The sequence below is a fragment of the Limanda limanda genome, chromosome 13, assembly GCF_963576545.1.
Source record: "Limanda limanda chromosome 13, fLimLim1.1, whole genome shotgun sequence".
NCBI lineage: Eukaryota > Metazoa > Chordata > Actinopteri > Pleuronectiformes > Pleuronectidae > Limanda > Limanda limanda.
The window spans coordinates 9,335,443-9,358,231 of record NC_083648.1 but is presented as its reverse complement, the minus strand read 5'-3'; the positions used below and the strand labels follow the sequence as shown (position 1 = coordinate 9,358,231).

At 41.1% G+C, this 22,789-nt stretch overlaps 1 protein-coding gene across 1 annotated transcript in view; it reads left to right on the top strand.

The window, feature by feature from the left end:
* b4galt2 (UDP-Gal:betaGlcNAc beta 1,4- galactosyltransferase, polypeptide 2) overlaps positions 1-22,789 on the top strand; it is a 96,902-nt gene that overhangs the window by 34,363 nt on the left and 39,750 nt on the right. Inside the window, exons 2-3 of the mRNA XM_061084828.1 lie at positions 4,400-4,518; positions 6,897-7,013. Coding sequence (XP_060940811.1) covers positions 4,400-4,518; positions 6,897-7,013 — 236 coding nt within the window. The remainder of the gene's footprint in view (positions 1-4,399; positions 4,519-6,896; positions 7,014-22,789) is intronic.

The following is a 22,789-nucleotide window of genomic DNA, read 5'->3' as shown; positions in this document are numbered from 1 at the left end:
TTGCGGCTAACGATTTTCAGTGTAGCTCCACACTGGAGACTCTTTAAAAGGGGTTGTGACAATATAAGGAAAAAAAGAAATAACAAAATAAAAGATAAGTGTATAAGCAGAAGTTTTCAAAGTGTCCTCTCTTCACTTGAAGCCTTTCTTCCTCCACTTTCTCCCCCTCTCTTCATCTCACACACGTTTCCCTCCCTCTCATCTCCTCCTTCCGTCACATCTTTTTCCTCCCCAGCCCTCGCTGTCTTTTCTCTTCCTCCATCTCTCTCCTTCTCCCCAGAGGCACTTGTAAATGATAGAATGAGAGGAGAAGAAGAGGGTAGACAGGGAAATACGTTTCAGAGCTGAAAGTCTCTATTGTCACCGAGTCTGTCAGTTGAAGGCGGGAGGAGAGGAGCTATCTCTTCTTTCTCTCTTTCTTTCTCCATCCTTTCACTCTCCATTCACCACTTTTTTCTGTCCATGCATTCACTTTCTCCGACTCATCTCTCCCCTCATCCTGAGGCAGAGGAGCCAAACTCCATCATGAGGTGAAATCCGACCGTGGCACTGCTTCACGAGTCACTTAAGTGACACGAAGGAAGGAGGTGTCTGGGAACAGGACGGCCGGTTCACAACCAGCCTGTCGTGTGGTGTCTGTGCTCAGATGGCCTGACCAGTGGCTCTGCTAGGACAAAGCAAATCATGGGGAAGTGAACACGGAGCTAGACTTCACAGGAAGAAGAAAGTTGGAAAGTTATGTCATAAAATCAGCAACTCAAACCGCAGAACATTTTCTTTTTAATATAACTTCAGAATTTGTACTTTTTGTTATGCTTAGATCTGTGCATAACATTTTCAGACAAAGCCGTGAATATAGTATTTTACTATTGTTGGTTTAGCATTTCTAAATGTGTTGATTTGCTTCCTTTTGACAACTTTGTCACATGATAAATGAATTGATATATTAGCTGATCAGTAAACAAAATGAAATACACGACTACTCACAAGTCACAGCACTGCAACACAGATTTGTCAGTGAAGTGAATGTTATTTTTTTTATGATAAGAGCAGAAATGATTTGGGCTGTGGATCAATACGACCTTCTGCCCTTAAAGAATCTAATCTCCTAAAAAGAGCATGTAATTCTCCTGAGGTGATTGACGCAGTGTGTAATCAGATCTGACGGAGATATTGACACACACAGACCCCCCCAAGTGATCCCATTTATGTATCGGGTCAAGTCTTGGTTTCCAGTTGGCTCCATTAAAACCGAATGAATCTCATGTTCAATCTGTGAAGCATTTCTTTTGTTCAGCTTTGATTCACGAGTCATGTGGTGAGAAGGGAAACAGCACGAGACAGGAAACGAAGGAGAAAAGAACTCCCACAATCTGTGAATGAACGACATGTCACACAAAAACCCTCAGAACCAACACAACACACGAGTGCTCCCATTTTTCATCCCATGTTTGTTATCAAGTCGGACCCAGTCTGAATCACAGTCTCAGATAGGCCCACTCGCTCTGTGTGTGTGTCTGTGAGTGTGTGTGTGTGTCTGTGTGTGTCTGTGAGTGTGTGTGTGATGTGCACTCATATTAACTACTTCAGCTCTTTCAGTGTGTTGTGTACACGTGCTGCTATTCTAATAGCTCTGAGATTTGGTTCATTATTGTGGGGAAATTTGTGTGTGTGTGTGTGTGTGTGTGTGTGTGTGTGTGTGTGTGTGTGTGTGTGTGTGTGTGTGTGTGTGTGTGTGTGTGTGTGTGTGTGTGTGTGTGTGTGTGTGTGTGTGTGTGTGTGTGTGTGTGTGTGTGTGTGTGTGTGTGTGTGTGTGTGTGTGTGTGTGTGTGTGGTGTCTATTTGCAGCCAAAGCAGTGATGTATTCCCCAAAGTGCAGTGGGTGTCCCAGATAGAGCGATCAAGCAGCATGATTATAATGTATGCCTCTAATATCAGCACATAAGCAAGAGATATTACGTGTGTGATAATTGTGCAGCCATCAACAACACATTACAACTCTCATTTATCATTTCTCTCTCTACCAGCATTGGCTCTAAACCGCATTCTAGCTTTTTTTTCTCACATGTTCATTATTTATGTTTCCTCACACTCACACTTTCTTCTATCATTTGCATCTATCTACTCAAATCATCAAACTAGTAATTTCAACAGAATCAAAATTTGAATGAACACAGATCTTTGTGGTTCCAGAAATCCTAACGTGTCGCACATTGCTAATGAATTACACAGTAACATTATAGTTTATCTATTTTATTTTCCGTTCAACAAAGCCTAATATATCAAGGACTCTGACATGGCTATAAATGTTTAAATTTAAAGGAGATGGGCATTAATATATATTTAATATGTGGCTTTAATAATGACATCACTCAAAGGCATCTGAACTAATTAAATTATACGAGTTTTGGTATAAAAAAACACAACTTGTGATATAAAAAAAACACATATATCTTTGTGCTAGAGCTTTTTTTCTCGTCCTATTTCTTTTGTTATTGTGTCTTTCATGTATCGCCCAAGAGCTAAGTAGCAGCTCGCTGAGACGAAATGAAAACACCATGTTCCACTCACTGTCTCATTAGTGTGAGCGAGGAGGAAGTGAAACGGGAGGGGCGAGTGCGGATGGGAGTGGAGAGGATGATGGGCAGCGGTGGTCAGGAGGACAGGGCTGTGGGGACTATTTGCATTCAGCTGGTGTGCGATGGTAAAGAGGTGCGTGATGAACACAAAACCTTGTTGGGATCGATCACGCTACTTTGCCTGTGTGGTGTTGATTTGAGGAGACCTCTTAACACAGAACCCCCGTCAATGCTAAGTGGATTATTAGCTCATGTACCTGCATGGGGCCTCATCTCTCCGTCTTCATGTCCTCTTGTCCCCTAAGCAGATGTACTGAGTTCATACACATGTGTAGCACCAAACTTTTCAAGATTTCCAAAACCATGTCTCTAAGAACTGGGATCACTTCTCTTTGACATTTTTTGTAACTTTGCAAAACGACGAGCAAACATGCGATAATCGTCCAGATGTGTGGGGCTGAAAAAGGAAGCAGGGTTTCAACATCTTTTTAACGCTCATTTTCGTTTATCCGAAGTTTATTATTGTAAGTTACAGACGCCATGAATGCCTCTGAGGAGACTGTAGGGAATTTGTGCTGTTTCCCCACTTTGCCTTTTTCTGGTCCTAATGTATTTCCTCACATATTCCCATGTGAATTAAAATGTACCGCAGAGGCGACTAATGTTTATGAGAAAATAATATATTCTGCTCATGTGAAGGTTCATCATTTTTAGTTGGGTTATTACTTGGAAAGGTTCCATGCTCTAATGTTTGGAAAACGCATCACTTTCCTCACACTGTCCACTGCTGCTGCTCCTCCCTTCAGCCTGTGTCTGAAACACTTGGTTTTAGCTTCTGTCTCTTTAAGGCCGACAAGCCGCCGTTCATCATGCAAATGTGGGTCATCGTGTCATGTTGACATCAGGGTGATGAAGTATTGGCCAGATTACAGAAGAGGTTTTGTTCTGTGGGGGAGAGGAGGAAATACATAGTTTCATGTATGTGAAATTGACTCAATGACGCTTTCACAGACATGATCCTGTTTAGAGTTATTAATGATAAATATGAAACAATAGGGGTTTTCTTTCTTTTAAACACGTGACACTCGCAATTTCTTGGTATGACACTGACATTGTTCACTGAGGGAGAACGTTCACTAATGAATGACAATTTGGATTTTCCTACAGCGAGGGCTCTCAAACTCCAACTTGTTTTAAAAGGAGGTTGTGGTTGCAGGGTTGTTCTGTTTGAGCCCGAACAGCGAAGCCTGCTCCTGTGCTTTAATGATCCCGGCTCCCAGGACGACAGGGTTGTATTTATCGTCCGGGGCAAGAGATTTAAAACCAAACGTTCTTTTAAATTAGTCTGAGCCGGCACTTTCATCCACACGAACACACACACACACACCCGCACATACACATTTAGATATGATTTGATGCATTTGATCCCTCGGTACTCAAGGGGAGGATAGATAGATTTGAGATGATATAACATATGGCGTGGCTTGATCACTGAGCAGCGTAATTACCCTTCATGTTGTGTTTACACTGACTGACTTCAAAGTCTTTGTTGATTTTTTAAGAAATATATGTTTTCTGAAGCCTATGCATCTTATTAAATGCTGCATTATGCAGAGCGGCTCCCTTGAAACCATTATTTCTGCACATATTGCTTTGATCCACGTACAGAATTGCTTTGAAGCTAAAAGCTCTCCCTGTCCCTCGCTCCCAACATCCCTCGTTCCCATCGTCTATTTCTCTTTTTCTTTTTCTATCCTGTCTTTTTTCCGTTATCCTCTCAACGATGCTAACTGTTCTTCCCTCTGTCCTCCTCTCCTCAGTGGGCCGCCTGCTGATCGAGTTCAGCTCCCAGATGACGATGGAGCGAGTGCAGAAAGAAAACCCCAACGTGACGGAGGGAGGCCGCTACACCCCTCCCGACTGTCGGCCTAGATGGAAGGTCGGTAACACACACACACACACACACATTCTTCACACATCAGTTTTATTTAAAGGGCACTTATTCCAGGACAAACCCATTAAAGAGTATATGTCTACTATTACCAATGGTGCCATTATCCATCTTTTTAAAATAAAACCTTCTCTGAATTTATTTGCATTCTTTGAGGTCTATCGATATAAAGATCAGACCACCACTCGCCCTGAGGATCTGCTCTTGCTCTTTGTAACTTTAGTGAGCGCGTACAATCGCGAAAAGTTTGTAACTAGAGTTTGTAACTGACTGATAGTCATCACCACTTTATTGACCACATTTGGGCCCAGCAACTTCAACAGCAGTGCTGAACTGTAGCTCCGAAGTAGCTTAATGTAGTCATTTCCCATCATGACCAGTGCTCCCTGGCAGAAGAGATGTTATATCCCAGTGGGAGCTTCCTGGTTTAATAATAGGCAAACACAAATAGATGGTGTATAAAGTGGCAATTTCCTGACACACAGTTAAAGGCATTTCTTTTGGGGAAAAAATGTGAATTACTTCCCTTATTATCTTTACTTATTTGTGCCCCACACTCTGAAATATTGATTGGAGTCAAATACATATTTTCTACAGGCTCATCTCGGGTCATTAAAACAAGCTTTATTCTCCCCCATTAAGGCCTCATCACAGAAAAGGGCATTAACGCTGATAGATGCTGTATTCAATGGAGTGATTCAATAAAAAAGAGACTGTTGAAAATGATGTGCAGTGTGGCAAATTAGACACAATTAATTACATATGATGAAAAGTACATTTCATTATTCACAGATTGGTGGCAAGGAAGTGCTTAAAGTTCCCCGATATATTTATATTCTCACTAGTTACCAGACATTCAAAATGAAAATGGCCAAAATATGCAAAATCACTTTGTCGTTCTCGTATAATATACCGAGGCTTTGGTGATACAGATCTCCAATATTCACATGGTGTGAGTTCCCAGTGATTTTGATGTCACCTGCTTTAAGGGGATTTGCACATTTATTCCGAATCTATATAGAAATTTATAGAACTTAAAAAGGGATGAATAATTTACATTTTGGAAAAGGATTTTCAGCTTGGTCGTACAAAGTGGACGTGTAAGGACATACATAGTGTTTAGGAGAGTGACAATATGGGAATGAAGAACGTTATGTATTTGAGTCGTGAATTATAATATTACCAGTGTAATTTGAATAACAAAACATGTATATATGAAATTTGATGTAAAAATTCTACTTTTCCAAAATGCTTTGGGATTTTTTAAATTACTAGAAAGACATTTTGTCCTAATGATTCGATTTGGCCGTGTGGGTCATGGTGTATTTTTAGTTTCTTCTATGTTTCCCAATCAGCATTTTCCCTCATCTTCCAAAAATGTATCCCAAACCTAATCCCTCTGCCTAAATAGGATTATAAATTCTGCATTTATCTCATGACCTTTGAAATTTTCCAGTGGATCATGTCTGTGTGTCACTGCTCAGAATGTAAAAACATCCCCAGCATCAGGAAACATTAGGTATTTATAGTACCTACCCCAATAATTTAGAAGAGTAGACGATTAATAAATACAGTAGGTCTACATTCAGTTTCTTTTTCTAATATTATTAATTATGTTCTCAGTGTAAATAAATGAGCGGTCACTGAAGCTGGCAGACAGTCATGGTGAGTATATAAAGAAACCAAGGTCAATTTGCTGCCAATCTTCATCAGAGCACAAAATTACCATGAACCTACAATTACAGTTCAACCTTGAACTGTTTGGACAGCTGAGAGTGACTCACTGTCGTTCATAATGAACATGAAGCCACTCCACAGACGCAGGGACATTAACCAGGAGGAGGATTTTCTACTGAAATGATTTTGTGGTTGGAGAACATTTCAGTGTCTGATGAAACAAAGCTCATTTTAAAATAATCAGTCAAACATACAGCGCTCAGTCCTCTGACAGAGAAACACACTCTTATTCTCTCTGTTTATACCTACACAACCGTTTCAGATACGGCAGATATGCAGATTATGCTCGTGTCTCGTTTGTCAACTCAACCAGCACTGATTAAAAAGTTGAAACCATTGATTACAGCATCTGCCAATAGTTTTCTTGATTAATCAGTTGGTCTTAATAACATATAAACCAGTAATGAAAAATACTTGTGAATGCCAATGGTTATTTACCAGGGGGAATTCATTTTTAATCATTTATTTAGTTTTGTCCTGGCAGCATCAATGAGTGTATTGATGTTTGAATGAGCAGAATAGTCTCGTTAAATTGTATATTGACTAATCACTGGCCAATCGCTGCAGCTCGTATAGAAAAGACGTCAATTGTGTTTAAAAATAGCTGGAACTATTATTGTTTTGCGTAGGTGGCCATCATCATCCCGTTCCGTCACAGAGAAAACCACCTGAAGTACTGGCTCCACTATCTCCACCCCATCCTCAGACGGCAGAAGATCGACTACGGCATCTACATCATCAACCAGGTCGGTCAGCTGAGGTTGTTGGATTAACGACTAATCCAAGGATTGTTTTTTCAATTAACTGTTGCAAAATGACTGACAGTCGTGTAATTATTAGTATCGAGGCGGTTGTCACTTGTTAGCATACAGCTTGTGCGTTTGTTTGAAACAAAAGAAAAACGAAGGCTGACTGGCTCAAGTTGTCGGAGTGATTTATGACCTCAGCGGTGGAGTTCAGTGGAATTCGTTGAAAGACGATATCGTTTAATTTTTTTGTCTGATCCAAAACTTTAACATGTTCCAGTTACAGACACGTAGACAAACTGGTGTCGACTCTTTCTCACTTCATGTGAAGCTCAACAAAGTCGACACCCTGATACTGCTACGCATCAATCAATCACAAAACCGTTGTCAAAAACAGGTTCTTATCCTCAGTAGAATTTTTTAATGTCACGACGCCTCCATTCAAAGTCGTAATCCTCTGAATTCAATTTAAAGAAAACTCTGTGGTCAGAGTTGGGGTTTTAACTTGGTCGTGGGTTTAAAAAGAATAACATCTGCATCTTCTATCTTGTAATAAACAGAGTTAAAGGCCAGGTAAGAAGCTGCAGGATCATTTTATTCCAACTTAAAATTATGACATAGAGTTGACATGAGCTAGATCTGTCAGCTTATGTCAGGTTAGTAGCTCTGCACAGGAATAACTAGAACACTAAGGCCATCGTCAGGTATTCACTCATATGATGGAAAATTAAGAACATGTCAATTTGAATTTATTTAATCACGTAACACTGCTGCTTCACATCTCTGGTGACGATATATTTATAGACATTTCTGAGCGATCTTGTGAGACGGTGTTTCCCACAGTGTGGTTGGGTGGGAGATCTTCCCCTCCCATATTATGGGTAATGAGCTCTCCTTTCTGCCCTCTCTCCCCCGTGGGCCTCGCGCGACACCTTAATCACTCCCCATGTGGAACAGACCTTTGGTTCCGCATGCCCTGCCGTGCTCCGCTCTTGATATGGTGACGGTTCCAGTGTCGTGCGCTCGCTCCTCTCCCTCACACTCATAAACACACATATTCTCAAAGCAGCCGAATCATTCCTGACTCAAATAAGAAGCAGCTACAGAGGCCAAGGGGGAGTCGAGCTGTGAGAGAGGCCACGGCATTCAGAGCAGCTCTCAACCTGACTGTCTCTTCTTTCATTTATTTTTAGCATGGGGTTTTTGATCCATTTCTCTACAATACTATTATTTTATCCTGAGGCAGTAATAATCTGACTGTAAAATAATAGTGTTTTAAATTGTAAAAAACACAATTTTGTGTTGTAATTAAGCTCAAGCAAATTAAAATGCAGAGAATGAAATAAAAATAAAATGAGAGAGGATTAAAAACTGTTAAGTAAACATGCAATACATAGAACATATTGAAATTCATTAATTGTATTAACTTGAATCGATCCTAGTAACACAAGGTCCGGTTTCGCTCAGATGCATCACACAAGGAGATCTAGTGCCTTGCTCAAGGACAGTTGCACAGGACGCTGAACCCTCTCATTGTAAAAGTTGAATCCAGACACTGAATCCTGTGTCATAAATTTCTCGAGCTGCAGCTGCGGCTTCAAACCATTCACCTGCACTTCAAACACCCACTCATCTTCTCACCCACACTCTCAGCAAAACTGTCAGGTTTACTCTGCTCCATGTGTTAGAATTTCAGACTAAGGTTTGTATGAGATGAAAATTACCCACTTGCATTTTTTTTCAAATACATTTAAACCTATGGAGACACTTTAATGTGCAGCCGGCAAGATTTTTCCCTCTTGTTTCTGAATTTGTTTGAAATTGAATTAAAGTTAAGCAAGTAATAATGAGTTGGTCTCTCCTAAAAACTGTTATCATTCATCATCAGCAACTGCTAAAGGGTAACTTTTCTTATTTTTGTAAAACTACATTTTTATTCTGCAGCTGGAGAATTAGTATTTAAGTTTAAGGAAACATAAAAAGTTTCCCCCAAAGAACTGGTGCCAAAATATATTTTCTTTAATAACCCTGTTAAAAGTATCACTTTCTTTGTAGACTTTGTATGATCGTAGCTGTTCTTCTGCTCTTATTCCCTGATACCTGCATTTCAAAGTGAATCCTTAAACGTGTGTGAGTTTCGTTTAGAGAGGTCACTGCGGACACGTGGATTCTCTTGTTGCCAGACAACCTGACATGAAGTGTAGGCAGATGGAGAGAAACCGGAGCCGAACCGACAGAGGTGGCATTTTGACGACAAGACGTCCTGATGTATCTGACACGACGGGGCGATGAAACCTTTACACCCGACGCCGCTCTCCGGTCGCGTGGTGGAGAGCACTTTGCTATCGTGCTCGCTCGAGTGTTAAATGAGTGAAAGTCTGGAACCTTTTAACACTGAGCCACTGGAGGAAGGGGGGGGGGGGGAGGTAGTGCTGATAATTTCACCCCTGCAGTCTCCTTGCTAACAGATAATGGCTGTCATGTCCTCAGAGCAGAAAAACAGGCGTTTTGTGGAAAGAAGTGGCCCCTGGAGATAAAAGAGAAAGCCCAAGGTGCACCTGCACTTCAGACTGAGGCACGCAAGGACACACACACATGAACACACACACTAACATGTACAAGGGAAGGTCAGTGTTTCTGCAGTCTTTTATATATATACAGGTTAAAAGATTCAATCATTTTATATTATATTAACTCATAAGTGATGTCAGAGTGAAGATGTCAAACAATGTTAGGTTTTGCATTTTCAAAATATTTTCTAAAAGTATCTGCATTGCAAAGGACCTTAAGCTGATATATGAATATCGATGGCGTTAATACAATAAAAGAAAATGGCTCTGTGCGCTTGCTGTAATATACAATATATTTAGAATATATCTTCGGAGAGCAGCTGCAAAGAATATATATTTATATCTAGTAAAGTATATAGTGATTCTGAATACTGTAACTGCGCATGAGTTACTGAAGTTGTTCAAGATTTGAGTTTGACTGAGAAAAATAAATTACTCTCTGATTCATCCTTGACTAAAGACACATTTCTTTGATTCAATTGTTCTAAAGAAAAAGTTCACATTCAAGTTTCTCTGGAGCTTTGAACTCTAATACTTCTTTAGCTCAACAGTCATAGTGTCTAAACTATATATCCTTCAGTCTCAGAGACGGCTCCTCAGTTACTGGCAAACCTGCATGAATTCCTGTGAACATTACTTCAGGTGGAAGTTCAGTTTATCTTTCGGCTGCAACATAATTCCACCCTTGTTTTCACCTCGGACGGACATTTTGAAGCAGCCGTCGTCTGGCTGTGAGAAAGCTCTGCTGCTGCTGGTGAGGAGGTACGGTAAGGAGGCGTTGCAGAGGGATCACGCAGAAAGTGATATTTCAACCTCGCTGTTCTGCCCTGCTGCTCCGTGTCCTCGCTTGCCGACCGAGGACCGGGGCCAATGTTTGTTTGTTGGCCATAAGCTCATCATGTAAAACTGGACAGGGGCCCAGAGAGAGAGAGAGAGAAAGGGACAGAGAGAGGAACAGAACAAAGAAAAAAGCAGGTGAGAAAGAGAGTGTGGAGGAGGTGGGGTGACTGACAGAAAGGAGAAAGAAGAGCCATCTGCTGTTTATGGAAGCTTCAGGTCGATCCGAGCTAGAGATAAATTTATACCGTTTGGGGGGCAAAGGTCTCTCTGAGGAGAAGGATGAGAAATAACAAAACACAAAGTTGAGCTTGACACATTGTATTCAAGGTGTTATAATGAAACAAACTACATGAGAGTCTGCTTTCATTCAAATTCTATCTAGAGTTATTACAGTTGTTATATAAGTGTGGTCAAGTAAAATACTTTTATTTGAAGTATTATAGTAGAAGTGTTAAGTGATAGTTGTGTGACATTTAAAAGGCCGACGTATAATCGCTAATTTCTGTGTAAAGAGGTAGACAAGTTCTTGAGATTCTGAAAGCCCTGGGTATATTTGATCCTTTGCACAAGCGTCCACACCGATTCCCCCCCCTCTTTCATCCTAAGTAGCTTCTTTAAAAAATGTACTCCTTAAGATGTACCTCAAATGTTCTGAGATGCTTTTTGAGTCTTCTAATCTCAATTCTGGTGCCATTTTAGCACCAGTGGAAAATCGAGAAGACACAAAGGAAAGCGGGATAAAACGCGACATGCTGACATCTGGCCTCAGCACACACAACACTGTGCTAAGCTTCTGCCGGGCGCCTTGCTCCACTAATCCACCAAGATATGACCCTGCACCTCCTTTCTCCCTCTGCCACCTCCTTTCTCCCTCTGCCACCTCTCTCACTCTCACACACACACACAAACATACACACACTCAGCCAGTAACTCCTCTGCATCTGTCCAGAGTCTCAGGTTGTGTTGTAGAGGAATGAATCCACAGTCGGCCTTCACACCACTCTTGTTTCTTATTCACGTCGGCAGTGGAGCTCCAGCAGTGTCCGGCACTGAGTGGACACCAGAGGATCAGGAGGGATTAAGCTCTGTGTGTCTCTGCTGGCATTTGTTTGGGGTTTATGGTGAAGGTCACGTCAAGGTGGCCCAGGCGGTTCATCGGTCCACCAACATCCAGACAGAGAGTGTGTTGTGTGTGTGTGTTGTGTGTAAGCAAAGAAAACTCAAGTTGGTCAGTGTTGGATCAGAATGCTGAGCAACATGAGCTAAATCATACTAATCAAACTAAAGCCAAAGATCGGTTTTGAACACTTCAAAAGGATGCAACGCAGAAAAATGACGTTATTATATTGTACCTTCTTTTTAAATGAAATTAAACCAGCAGTAATCAGTGCATTGACATGATTGTGACATCAAACGCAACCACTAATTGAACCATTTGATCAACTCGTGTTGATTTTTAGTCCCTGTTTGCTTAAAATGATTCATGTGTAAACCAGATATAAAGATAATTACAACACAGAATGATCATGTCACAACAATATGATAATAGTATTGGTCAAAATTGAAATACCAGTAAGTATAAGCGTAACAGAGGAAGTGAGGCTTCTGCTAGGTGTCATAAACCAAATGACCTCACAGCCACACCACTGGTCGTCTGTGTGCAGTTACAGCTCGATGTATGGAAACTGTGACGGCACGAGCATAGAATATTCAGTCCACGCTTCTCTTTATCTCTAGTTAGCATTAGCATTTATAATTCAGTTGATAGACGGAACAAAACCTATTGAATTATAACATTCATTATTCTCTTATCTGCTTGGAAAGGGTGCAGGCCTGGGCGAGATATTTAGACTTAAACCTCTTAGAATAAAGAAAAGCCTTTTCCAGATCTCTCTCTCTCTCTCTCTCTCTCTCTCTCTCTCTCTCTCTCTCTCTCTCTCTCTCTCTCTCTCTCTCTCTCTCTCTCTCTCTCCTCTCCCTCTCCCTCTCTCTCTCTCCCTCCCTCCACCACTCTACGTAATGCATGGTTAATGCTCTTTCTATCTTCCTCTGCTAGAAATTGAAAATGTTAAAGAAAGGGCTGAAGATGAGGGACATTTTGTGCAGTTGACTGTGGAATAGGATATTGATCTGATGAGCTTCACGTTGCTTCCTTCCTCCTTCTTCTCCTCTTCCATGCTCTAGTGTTGTGCTGCAGCCTCGTTACTGTTTTCTGAAGTACAGTAAAATGATGTTCTCATTTTCTACACACTCATAAACCCCGTTCAGTCCCGGGTGAAAGGTGCTTGATGTGATTGCACCAGTCTGAGCTGTGAAGGATGATAGATTTATCTAATTTAGTCTCTCCCATTCTCTCCTCTTTTCCTCTAACATCATCTCCTCTCGTCTCTCGTCTCTCCTCTCCTCTCCCCTCCTCCTCCCCTCCTCTCATCTCTCCTCTCCCCTTCTCTGTCTACATATCCATTAACACCACAAACAGTTTGACCTTTTCCATCAAAAAATTAAGAGAGCTGCATGATCAGTTGACATTAGTTTCAATGAAGATCATGACACCTGAGCAAAAAAGCAGAAAAGACCAGTAAACTGTATGATGAATGAAGTAGTAGTTTACAATTCATTACTAAAATTGTAATCTATACTTAATTGAGACATTTTTGTGATATATGTCACTGCAGAAGAGGCAGTCCTCTTGTATAGGGATCATCAAAAGACCACCCACTGTGTGACTGGTCATTTGATTCTCAGTGTAAAGTCAAGTAGATATTGATTAACACATTAATTAACATGCAGCTCAATCACGACCCGTCCTCATTTTATACCTGCATGTGTATCGCGTCGTCCTTCCGTCTTATCTCAAGTTAAGGTTTTATGAACATGATATTTTAGGAATATATCTCTTTTTGAAATCGTATCTTATCTTAAATCACTGGCTAAAATGTTTAAATTCAGATAAATAAAAAGGACAAATTAAATATTTAAATTATGTTAGCAAACTTAAAAGCATCAACATCAAGCAACCATTTTAATGTGTTTCTAAATTTCTATACCAGAATATTTCACGGTTTTCTTGAGCTTTTCTTTTCATTGAAAATGTAAACTGTTATTTTATCAGCTGATCAGTTGTGTGTTATTAATCACTGAACCGCATAAGAGACGTCAAACACACACACGCATAATCTTAATAAGCTGCTGCTATTTGCATTAAACTACAAACCATAAGCTGCCTGTTTACTGCAGATAAAGAGCACCAACATGATTTAAAGCACGGCGCAATGGAGAATTGACATTTCAGCTTTTTAGTGATGCATAATTGAACGTTCCTTGTTTTTCCTCTCAACTTCCCTTTCAATCAAGCGTCCATTATGGCCGATCTGTTGAGGCAGCAGGATGAGAGACAGAGACGCTCCCTGTTTCGCACATTTCACGAATGAATAGCACAGCGCGCTTTGGTCGGCTGGTATTCTACTTCTGATGGTTTGTCTCACTTTCTTACACGCTTCAGGTTCTAGTCAACTTTATTGTCTTAAATGGGCAACGGGAGCTGCGGCGAGCATAAAAAATAAATGCGCAGCGCTCCGCACGGACCCGAGAGTGAACGGGTACAAGATGTTCAAACATCAAACCGGGAGGAACTGGCACAAATCAATATTTAGTGCATGGAACAACTTTTCTGAGGCAGGTCACGATTGTGTAAAGGTACACACTCCACAGGAGGTGTAAACGGACAAGCTGTTCCGCTGCTGTCAACACTGAACGATTCTAATCTGACAAACTGAAACGTTAATTAAAACTCCACAGTGACGACTGTGGAGTCGACTCACACAACATCTGGTGGTGGATGCACATTTAGAAGGACCAGCCATTCAAGCTGTTCCGAATATTTATCAGTGACAATCAAGGATGGAGGGATGATTTTGTCTAAATGTGGAATAAATATTGCAAAGAATATATATATATAAAAGCCTTATAAATGATGAATTTAGTCCACGATACAGAAGGCAACATACTAGATTGAATCTTCTTTACATTTGTAATATTTCATTCATGAGAGGCTTCAGTGGTAAATGACTCATTGCCATGTTATTATTAGGTGGATTTCTTCATTGTTCATGGCTCTGCAGGATTTTATTAATTAATTTGTATTTCCTTCTCTGCAAAACAAGCAGACCAGTTAATTAAAACCGGTAAAAACACTGGATAAAGTAGTTTCAATTTATAAAATCAGTGTTTAATCTGACACTCCTTAGCCAACACAGCACACAAGGAGCTTGTTTCTCCACAACTTCAGATCCAGACATCCGGTGACTAAATCTTTTATCAGGTTAGGTTATAGTTGTATAGTCAAGGTGATGCAACATGAAGGAGTTAGAAAGTTTTTGCCTGGAAATATTGGAATGTTGATCTTACTTCCTCTGCCGTGCCTCCACTCAGGGCCGCGGCGCTGGGATGTTTGGACAGCAGCCACTCACTCTTGATGTTTCGCTCCTGTGCTTTCAGCCAAACAGCCAAACTTGATGACCTCGCTATTCACAGGGCTGCATCGTGTGTGTATGAAACCTTCTAACCAGCTCGACAACCTCTCATTAAACCGGCCTGGAAATGTCACTCTGATTCAAACCCATTCGTTCCGTGGCTGCCTACCCACCCCCACCCCCTCCTCCCCCAGCACTCACCTCCTCCACTCTCTCTGCGAAGCTCGGCTGTTTTCCTCCTCCTCGCTGATCCGGCAGAAAAGACCAGACAAATAAATATGTTCTTTCCCTCCTGCTCTCAGAGATTACAGGAGAAGATTAATTATGAGGGCGCTCTCCTACTTTATTGATGATTGAATAGATCTCAGCGCGGTAGCCTGTAGCCTTGCGTGGTCGGTTTAATATTGCTGATAATCAGCAGAAAATCACATTCGCACTGAAAGATTACTGCAGATGTTGCAGTTGCAGATATTTTTGAAATATTGACAGTTTCATACTTGAACTATTGCAGTGTTGACAGGTTCAAAGATGTTTTTTTTCTTGGGGAGTTTGCATGTTTTTCGAAGGTCATGCAGGTCCTTCAGTCCTGCAACAGACTGGGAAACCATGATGGAGCCCAACTTACCCAGTGTGCAGCCGAATATGCAACTTCCACAGCAGAGATAAGCATTAATGGATGGATATAGTCATATATACAAATTTTGAACTTTAGATGACCAAGGATTTTGCAGACAATGGTATCAACAAAAATGTGATGCATAATCAAAACAGTCTTCCTGTGCTTTAAACTAAACACAAATCATAATATGATTCTAGGTGTAAGAGGAGGGGATCATGGAAGATTTGGCTTCTAACTGGCTGTTCAGGCTGAAAATAAAGCTTAATAGAATGCATGTAAAGAAAAAAGTGTCTTCGTTGTTGCTTCAGAACCCAATGGGACAATTAATCCAAGAAGATTCAAGATCCAAGGCAGCTTTGAGTAATCCTTGATCCTGAAGGTTTATCAGATGCCAGGACGCTCTGCCGTGGTTTACAATGCAATGAAACAAGATTTTACAGCTCCTGGAAGTAGTCACAGCCGTAATCATGTTTAGACTCTATATCATCAGGGCTGCAAGGTAAGCATGAGATTTACCCCGCTCGCACCAAGTTGCTAATCTATACAAACATATTTGTAGCTTTTTATTTGATTGACCAGCAAAAGTTGAGCTCAGTTAAACTTTTTTTTGGAGATGATCCTCAGCCCTGCACTGCTTTAGCCTCATTGAAGTGAATGATCGGTTATTAACCGTCCGTCTGAACAACGCCTTCATTTTAAAAAGCTATTATTCCTTTCATTGTGCCTTTTATAATAACATCCTGCAGTAATGTAATCCTCCGTGTCACCGACTTTTATTTCATGAACTTTATACAGCAGCTCCATTTCCTGAGTGCAGGTCGTCTCTGAAGAGTTTAAACGATACTGCTGTTGTGGTGGAGACATTAGAAGCAATCAGATTTCAGTCTGGACACAGGAAATCAATGTTAGTGTGGAGTATGAATATTATAATAGCTTGACAGACCATGGCACACATGCTGATATAAGGTAGGTGTCCTGAGATGGTGGGGGGGGATGAAAGTGAACAGATGGAAACAGAGAAAATCCTTCGGTGAGAATTGAGCTTTGCATTTCTAAAGAAAGACTCATTGTAAACATCCCACGTGTTTTTAATATTCTGCATCCCATGCCATCTGATTCACTTTGTCATAAAGGCAAACAACACTTTTATGTTATCGCTCTCTTTCATTTGTGTTTCATTCTTCTCTGCTCCTAAATTCCGTCACTTGAGTCTCCTACTGGCAAGACCAGAAGAGCTGAAGATGGGTTATAATAATGTCAGCAGTATTAGAGATTATCAGCAGGGATGGGATCATTGTGTCGAGCCGACTGTGGTGAGCTTTAAAGCACAAAAGTGGGACGGATAAAATACTGTTAGTCGTAATTGTTGAGAAAATTGCCCCCAAATTGCTTCTCATTTATCGTCGTTTCCTACTAATGGCTGCAGAGAGGAACTCAAAGCCAGAAGGGAATAACTGAGACGTCCTGTAACTTCCAACGCTCTCTGAGGGCCGCCTTGTTGTTTGTTACCTCTTGTTTCAAAACAAACCTTTGTCAGCACTGTCTCTGTTTCCGTGTGGGTGTGTGTCTGTGTGTGTGTGTGTGCGTGGGTGAGATCCCACCTCTGAAGCACTGTAAGTTCTGCAAACCACAGCGTCTCATCTCTACGATAGTCTTGTGCTTTGTTGTGCGAGATGAGGCTTCATAAGACCGAGTTATGATGACACGTGTATAGATAACACATGTGGCTATTTATCATGAATACGTTTATATAAGTTTAATCTGCCTCCTCTATAAAGAAACGTGCGATTATGAGAACTCGCAACAATGTGATATTTATTCACTCCACTCTCGGAGTCGTCTGCATATGAATATGTTTGCACAGAAGTAAACATATTACTGCCCAGATGAAGTAAATGAAGAACTTCCATCTTTTTGTTGTGAGTCACTCGGAGATATTTAGCAAAACAAACGTTCTCATCGACGTTTCTCTCTCGTCCTCATGCAAACACAATTTAATTCACAAAGCAGAGATTTAATGGTGCCACACTTTGCACTGTTGCCTTTTGTTTGGAACATAAACAACATCAACAATGGCGGTAATATATTGGTTCTTCTGTTTGGTTAGAACTGCTTGGTCTCACGGCAGCTGAATTTCCGGATCCCTGTATTACCTGCATTCATCACCACACTGTTCGAGCAGCTGTGTCTCAGGGGGAGAGCGGGAGTTCGTCCTTGGTGTTTTCGATCCCAGTCTTTCCCATGTCCTCGGGCAAGTACTGAGCCAGGAATAACCATATGCTCAGTATGAAGGTGTGTGTGAATGGGTAAATGGTAAACTGCATTGTAAAGCGCTTCCAGGGTCGTCAAGACTAGAAAAGGGCAGTTTAGAATTCTTTGTTGTTATTTTGGTGTTCTCACCTGGACAGAGATACTTTGTAAAGCGAAGGTCGTGCGGATGAAGGGGAAAACATCCATTCAAAAACATATTTACAGGAGTGTAGACAAGCCCTCAGATTAATACATGAGAGTTTTTCCAAGCTATTCCAAGTGTCGGTTTCAACGTAACTCCAGTGAGTTCATCCTTTACGACTTAGTGTACATTTTAAATTGTCATTCCTCTTGAAAAAAAGGTTTCATTATCAAGGACAGGGCTGTTCCCAGTGTTGATGATGGTCAGTGATGTAGCGTTTGCATGATGGGATGTGCTGTGATGGCAGGTGTCATCGTGGCGTATATATCGAGCCATCCCTCTGAGCGGACTGACCTTCAACTTGTTTATCTCTGCGGAATGAGAAAAGGTATTCGACACCTTGATGAGGGAACTCAGGAGGATATGAGCGAGGATAAGGCCCCGTATTAAATCTGGGAAGGAGAAAGAAAAGAAAGTTATCTGTCAATAGCAGCTGACACATCTTTGAAAGTAATGCATATTGATTTTCCAAAATGGATCAGATATTGTTCTCCTCAAGGTCTCAGCGGGAGAGGGCTGTTATAGTCAGAGCGGCGGCGGCAAAGCCAAAGCTTCCTCTTTGAAAATCAGACAAAGAGAGGCATTGTACCGCATGTGGGGAGAGAAGAGATATCTGACATGGCCTCGGTTCTGTGGAAGAGGCCATTATGTCTCTTTCTTTGCAGCTATTCTGCATCCTGGGTTCTCTTAGTGGTTTGGTTTTTAATAAACAGGGTTGGAGAAGAAATGTTAGAGATGAAAACCGGGAAGGACAAATTTAGGACTGTCGAGTACAGACTAAAATATGTTTTTTTATTCTCCTTTAGGTTGTAGGTCAGTGCATGAACAAATGTATAGAGTAGCTTCATTCTGGCTATTAGTGGTTTAAACAGGGCCATAGTTCACCTGAGATGAATACATGAAACATGTTTTTAAGTATTGGAGCAGATTTTGCTGCTAACCTATTGGCGTTAACTTGCACTTGATAGTGTTATATCACCGTTTTCGCAATCATTTTTATGTTTTCTCTAATTGGCTATTGTTAAAGTAAGCTTGTTCACTTTGCAGAGTCCTTGTTGGCGGCTTTGTAAGATGGGAATTTTTTCAACAACGCTCCTCGTCCTCACCTCTACCTTGCACACACCAGTGACACCATTGGTGTGAAACACGGTTCAAGTGGCAAACATACTGTATATGAACAGAGAGAGTGTGTGTTGGGATTTGTTATGATAGAGAAGCATAATTCAGCTAAGACAAGATTGTATGAGATAAATTTTAAATCAATGGAGACCAAAGACATGCACCCACTAGGTGATCCAGTTTAGACGCTGGACACATATTTGGACTTTCAACAATTTCTGAGTGATGATTCCAGAGACCTTGGAACACAAACAAACGTGCATGGTCAAATATGACATCAGAATAAGAACAGAATAACGGCATCAAAAGCTGTTTGTTTGTGTATTTTTTTGGAACAATCTCCAGTTGTCCAATCTGTCTTCTGCCTGGTTTCCACCTGTAGGAAGCCATATTTCAGTTCAAAACAAAAGTAAACAACATCCGGTTGGCTTCTCGCTGAGCTCGCTCTCATTGGCTATCACTCACCCAATGGCTTTCTTTCATACATGTAAGAATAACCTTTAAAACTTAGTGGACAATACGACCAAAAGCATCCTGGTGTCACGAGATACAGTTGACATTTGACAGACCAATAAAAGGAGTGGAAGTGTGTGAGGACTAATGGGGATTCAATCAGAGTCAACATCTGGACCTCGCCGACACCGTTTCATTCACCTGCCCAATCACAAAGGAGCGCTGCCGACTGGAAGGAGATGTTCCCCGAGACCATTGTATCGGCAAAGAAAAAGAAACATCTTTATGCATAAGACGGGTTAGCTCTATTGTGTTTGTGTGTGAGGGTGCATGTGAAAGAGGCTGTTTATTCCAGGGAGCTGCAGCAATTTTTTAAACAGTTCGTCTGTTGCTGAGGAAGCAGGCGTTCAGCCCTGACTAGTGTGTGATAGGTTAGTGTGTCTCTGTCTGACCTTGTTTCCCCTGTTCCTCCTGCCCCTCGTCTTTTCTTCCTGTACATTTCTCTCCATACTCTGTCTCATACACTCTCCCTGTTTCCTGTCCTCCTTCCTCCTTCCTCCCCTCGTCTTTCACCTCACTCTCTCCACCACATGGCATCTCCCACAGGAGGAGAGAGAGAGTGTGTGTGTTTGTGCTTCATTTGTGACTTAAATGTCGCATTATCCCACAGAAATAAGGTTTGTGATACAAGTTATCCGGTCCTCAGCTCTCGTGCCACGTGAGCAGAAATTAAGTCGAGCAAAAAGAACACATTTGTCTTTCATGCCTCAACATTTTCCTGGTTGTAACACTGCGGTCAGCACAACCTGCAGGTCACCATAGGTCCTCTGTGCTAATTACCACTGGGACAACCTATAACCACTGTGAAACTGTGACTGTAACAACACCTTTACCAGTCTCATGGTATGTCAATGTTTTTCCATGCAAGCATACTGTCCCAGTTTATACCTATCAAACAGTTCTGGTCAAAACTGTGGCTACACAGAGGTTAACTGTAGTATTTGTTTCATGTCTGTAGTTTCTTACAGTCTTGGGGTTTAAATCCAGCTTTTGCAATATATGTGAAAAAAGGAATACAAGCACTTGTCCGAAGTGAGATCAGTGAGAACTTAATATAAGAGGAGAACTGCTTGGTGTTGCTTATTTCCCCGAGCTGTCCCTGCCACACACTTCACTTTCCCCTGAACGATCTTAATTCAAGGTAAATATGCACTGGATAGTTTCATTTTATTCCCTCGACCTCCACTCCAATCATATGTTTGACCTTTAAAGCGTTGCAGAATGGAGGGCAGCCGTTGTCAGGGTGTAATTATAAACTGACCCGAGGTCATATCATACCGCAGAGGGCTCCCGCATATTATTAAAGGATTTTAGTCCAATGACGCCCTGTTGCCAGGTTACTGCCAGAAGACAGATGACAAAGCAAAACAGCAAAGACGAAAAAGGACAGAGAATTGAATTTTGGTCTAAAGTCCTTCAGTTTGGACCAGTGCAACAAATGTGATAATGTGTTGAGGAGAATTACCGCTTTAAACCTGTGGGCAATATTGAAATCCATAGAAGGTTCTACTACAAAGAAGAAGTAATTCTCTCTAATCCTCTTATGATCAAACCAATTCTGATCCTCTAAATCCAAAACAAAGATATTAAATCAAATCCATTATAATCCACTGTGGTGAACTTTCTGCAAACAGCACGTCAGTGTCTGTTTTAAAAGAGGTTTCAACTCAGTTGGGATGAATTTCATCGAGAGATTGGTTTTCATTATGATTATCTTGGGTAAAGTTAATTGGATTTTTCATTTAGAGTTTCAGAAGTTTCTGCAGTGATAAAGCACAATGTAAAATGTTGTCTTTTACAATGCTGTTTATCTGAGAACATTCAATACATTTCATACAAGGTATATATAGAATAAATGATTTGAACCTATAATCCCTGTGTGATATATGACATTTAGTTTATTGCTCACTTCCTGTTCATGTTGTACTCATCGGTCTGTTACTGTTTGGGATTCCTTTCCGCGAGTTGAGTTTCCTCCTTACACATTTTTGAACATATTGAGACACGAGCAGGCAGATGGTCGTAAACTAATTTCTCATGGCGTCCTGATATTATTCCAAGACTGGAACCCCCAGTGGAACCGGTGCTCTAATTTCCTACATCGAGTCTAATAACACGAGCCTCCTCAACAACCACTTATCAGGTGTAAAACTAGCTGGAAAACATGGGGGCGACCGACCCTAATGACATCCCTGTAAATTATTAACTGCACAACGTGTTTGGTGCATTTACATATGAAACTGCAGAGCTCAGGAATGTATCGAGGACTTTGAGGCAGCAAGCAGTATTTCAATCAGAGCTTTTTTATTGATTACTTTCCAGATTAGATTCCTAGCCAGTTACATCAGTTATGTTCTATTTAATACTTCCCTGCTGGGTACTTACAGCTAGATAGTAAAACTCTATTTACAGTACTGTATACAGCATGGCAGCTTCCTGCCTGTTTCCTCTTGGTGCCATTAGACCAGGTAATGTAGACCACAAGTCTCTAATCAACAGGAAGTAGAGTGACTTTTGAAATAACCTTTTAGTCAGACGGTCGTCAGCATCTCACAGCGGTGGATCGGTGCTGTTCAGCTTATCGTGCAGGGGGGTTTAAAAACCACACAATACACCAGTGGCTTTCAAGCAGCCGCTCTCTGTTTATGACAAAGGCAAAGCAGGATGGGTGCAAGGAGAAAGGGTGGTTTCTCATAATAAAATGAGATATCACTTTGCTGTATCCAAACTATTAATCAATGTCTAAACCAATTTCCTCTGTGAATTTAAAGCACCATACATTTTTCCAAAATACAGTGACAGATTTACATCCTACTGAATTGTGACAAGCAGCTTGGAACATCATATGCTGTTTTTCCTTGAACTTGACATATCCATGACTTGGTTGTGTATTCTTAGCCACAAATTATGCGGATTAAAAACGTAATAGATAATGAGCTCTCTAAGCTTTGCTCCCTTATTTTCTTGTCTTACTCCTTTCTTCATTTTTTTATTTTGTACCTTAACTCCTTCCTCCAGCTAAGCTCTATGTTTCCTATATCTTAAGGCCGGCGCATGCTTCTGCAACGGCGTCTGCGGCTTTTCACGCAGTTGTGACGCAGGACTCGTTGTCATTCATGGTTTTACAAGCGTTGCGCGTGTTGCCATGCAATTCCCCGCCAGAACAATAGGCGGAGTAATGTTTTTTGTCG